The sequence below is a fragment of the Lathyrus oleraceus genome, chromosome 3 (assembly GCF_024323335.1).
Source record: "Lathyrus oleraceus cultivar Zhongwan6 chromosome 3, CAAS_Psat_ZW6_1.0, whole genome shotgun sequence".
In the NCBI taxonomy this organism is placed as follows: domain Eukaryota; kingdom Viridiplantae; phylum Streptophyta; class Magnoliopsida; order Fabales; family Fabaceae; genus Lathyrus; species Lathyrus oleraceus.
In genome coordinates, this window is record NC_066581.1 from 309,226,030 (window position 1) to 309,229,838 (window position 3,809).

The following is a 3,809-nucleotide window of genomic DNA, read 5'->3' on the forward strand; positions in this document are numbered from 1 at the left end:
TGGAATGATGGATGAAGATGCATGTATAGATGCAGTTATTGGGGATTTTGTATATGCATGTAGGAATGCGAATAATTTTGTTCATTATTGATGAAGCTTTTGGTATCTTCTAGCTCATTTATGGCATCCTCTAGGCCATCTCCCAAATAGGTCACCATCATCTCCAATGCTTTAGATCTGGTCATTTTATAATGGTCTAATAATCTTCCTCTGATTGAAAGATATAGCATAGATGACACATTTGTCATACTCTAAAATTTCCCTCAGAATTTTTAGTCATTTCGTTAACTCATTTACATCACATTGCATTGCATTCTTGGGCATGACTCACTAATGTCAACAAAAGTCAACCAAAAGTCAATTTTTGATCCAATTGATCAATTTAGTTGTGTTCTTAAGCATCATGTTATGATGGTTAATTTCATTCATCATATCACATTATTTATTAGTATATTCGACTCAACTAAAAAAATTACTCTATCTATCTCAAAATAAGTGTCATAGTTGACACTTTCACTCAACTAGACAAACATAATAAATAAAAGAGAGAATAATGATTTACTAGATTATCTTTATTATTTATTGGTATATTCGAATTAACATTAATGCAAAATAAGAAAATAATAAATTAAAAATATTAATAAAAATTAAAATTATATTGATAGATTAAAGTGACAAGTATTTTTGAAATAAATAATTTTTGTAAATACGACACTTATTTTAGAACGAGAAAGTATTATTTTATATGTTATTTTACAATATCAATTAAATATTAATTTTGTTTTTATATTATACCTCTAATTATTTATCACTCAATTTTTTCTCTAATTCTAATAATTTCCTTTACACATAACGGATGGAGTATGTGATGTGATTCTATATCTTTAAACGCAGTATACACATAATAAAATGATTAATAGACAACCCTTTGAGAAGAAACTGGTCCAAACCAAATTATAAAAACATGATACAATAATTGATGCGATACAAATTCAAAACCCAAAATTCTCACAATGAGTCATAGCATGATCCTTTCTAAATACAATTAAAGAATAATAAGTTTGTTTGTGAGCACCATAGCATCATCATTCAAATGGAGCGATCAAGTTGCACATTACAAGCTGCAAAAACAAGAGATTAATTAACAAAAGAAATAATTAATGATATTATAAGATTGATTTGATCGTTAATATGGAAAATCTAAGAAGTGAATTACATCATAACCCTAATGTTTTATGTTTCTAATGATTTTTGTAATTAATCATGAATAGACATTGTACCTGTCACAATTCATATCGACCCGAAAATTGAAGGGCAATTGAATTCCACAACCCGCAGGGATGATTGAAAAAGCTGTATGATTGAGGTTAGGGGTTTTGACAGCAGCATCTTGAATGCAATGGCAAGCAGTAACGTAATCTTGATGAGAATTGATGAGATTGTTTTTTAGGTTCATAGCTTCGAAACAACAATCTTGTGAGACACATTCTCCACCATGTCTTGCGTAGGAATCGCATGCATCTAAAACAGGTTTCAAGTCACAGCAAGTTAATACAGCCATAGATAGAAATGGAGCACACAATGCTATGCATATTATGAGTGCAATGGAATTGCATTTGATCGCATTTTTGCTGGCCATCGTGAAAAAGGTCTTGATGATGATGACGATGGCTAGCAAAATTGATTAATTGAAGAATGGTTTGGTTTGGATTGGAATGGATTAACTCAGGTCTTTGGGAAATTTTGAAGAGATTTTTATACTTTGTGTTTTTCTATTTTTGTTCATGAAAATCGATAAACCTTAGATATTGGTGGTTAATATAACTCATTAGGTGTTTCTTTTGTCTATTGTTGGAAGTGTGACAAAAATATATAAATGCTAATATAGCTCAACTAGATCTCAATAGATTGATATACAACTCATAATAGAAATAAAATAACCTAAACAAAATATTCAGAGGTCGTTTACATTATGTAAATTAGATAGAAAAATTATCAAACACTAAGAAGACTAATAACAATAAAAAAAATTATAAATATGACATGACTAATAACAATATTTTTTTTTTATAAATATGACATTTCAAGAGGTTAAGAATTCCAAATCGAATAATATATGACTTGAATAGTATAAGTGGGACAATTATTATCCTAGAAGTTTTAACCACATTTCTTAAGATGATATGAAGAGCTTCGTTTAAGATCATGTGGGCCAACTGCTATCAGGTTTCTGCTATCGGGTCGTCCACCATTTATTTTCATGCTCCAGATATCCAGTCTTGGGCGTGCGAGAGTGTGTTAAGAGTCTCACATCAGACAATATATGACTTAAATATGTCCTTATAAATGGAGACAATCTTTATCTTACAAACTGATTTTATAGAAATGAGTTAGATCCAACCACGTTTCTTAACTGAAATTTTAATAAAAACAACCTCTCTCAGAAGTATGAATATTATGTGATCTAGTCTAACTAAACTATTTCACTATAAAAATAATGGATAATTCTTACTAGCATTACTAGAGATTAAAAAAATCAAAATCATCATAAAAATGATGAAAACGGTTCCAGACTATGCAAATGGTCCAACAAGAATACCTAACGGAAAAAGTTCAATCCAGAACCTCACATGAATAACGATAAATATATATATATACATCACTAGAAAACCTCACACCAGATCCAAACCGCTTGCTTATTATCATCCATCGAAATCAATCAGATAATCTCCCGTATTCTGTGTCGCACTAATTAAGAGTTGTTTTAACCACTCATCATATATAAGCTCGTTCATGCATCATGACGGGTATTTTTTTATTCATTCTTGTAAATTGTATCTCTCCGACCTCACTGATTTAGGCGTTGGAGTGTCAATCTTGCACACACACACACCAAATATGTCATACTGCACACCAGCATCGCCCAATCGAAATAGCTCATATTTGCACGGCATCAATCTTCTACTCCACGTCGAAATAATGATGTCATTTGTGAGTCGTCTTTTGATTCTCATGAGTTTTTATGTAAAATTTGTCAAATCCTTTATGTTGCACCGTCATAACTATTTTATCGTTTCACTACTATAAATTATATATTTTATGACAAATTTTTCACCTCACCCAATAAAAAACCGAGGTATAATTCTAGGATGTGTCATGTTTTATTTTATTTATTTTTTAAATATCATATATTCTCTCGGTTTTTGAATATAACCGAGGTGAAAACTAATTCCGGACATGCTTCAAATCCTATCAAATGCATATTATATTTTTATTTCTTTAGAAGTTGTATATTCCTTGTCCTTATTTTAATGATGTCAAACCTTTTTAGTTGCTCATAATGTGTGCTTTGGACGGTGTCATCATATCATAGAATGCATTCATCCTCCAACATGCTCAAAGTATAAGTGAAATGAGTTCATGCATATATGAGCATTTCATAGATGTGAGTAATGCACTTGATCATCATTGGTACCTTAGGTTCATAAGAAAATGGTTTGAATTGACCAAAATATCAAAAACTCATTTTTGACAGCTTAAGAATTTTGAGTTGACTCATGACTTGGAGCATAACTCTCGGGTCTGAACAGATCAAGTCATGAGTCGACTCATGACTTGGAGTAGTAGAACCGTGAGTCGACTCATGACTTGGAGCGTAACTCTCGGGTCTGAACAGGTCGAGTCATGAGTCGACTCAACTCTGGAAAAACCTGTTTAAGTTGACTCATCCCCTGTTTGAGTCGACTCATTGGCTGTTTCATTTGAACCATGTTGTCACGGGTCTGAACAGGTCGAGTCATGAGTCGACT

The 3,809-nt window shown here is 31.6% G+C and overlaps 1 protein-coding gene across 1 annotated transcript; it reads right to left on the bottom strand.

The window, feature by feature from the left end:
- Positions 1 to 857: 857 nt before the first annotated feature.
- On the bottom strand, positions 858 to 1,722 carry LOC127127325 (non-specific lipid-transfer protein 1). The gene is made up of 2 exons (XM_051056474.1): positions 1,281 to 1,722; positions 858 to 1,121 (listed from the first exon to the last, which is right to left on the bottom strand). The coding sequence occupies exons 1-2, from the start codon at positions 1,637 to 1,639 to the stop codon at positions 1,115 to 1,117; spliced, it is 366 nt and encodes a 121-aa protein (XP_050912431.1). The 5' UTR covers positions 1,640 to 1,722; the 3' UTR covers positions 858 to 1,114.
- Positions 1,723 to 3,809: the final 2,087 nt, after the last annotated feature.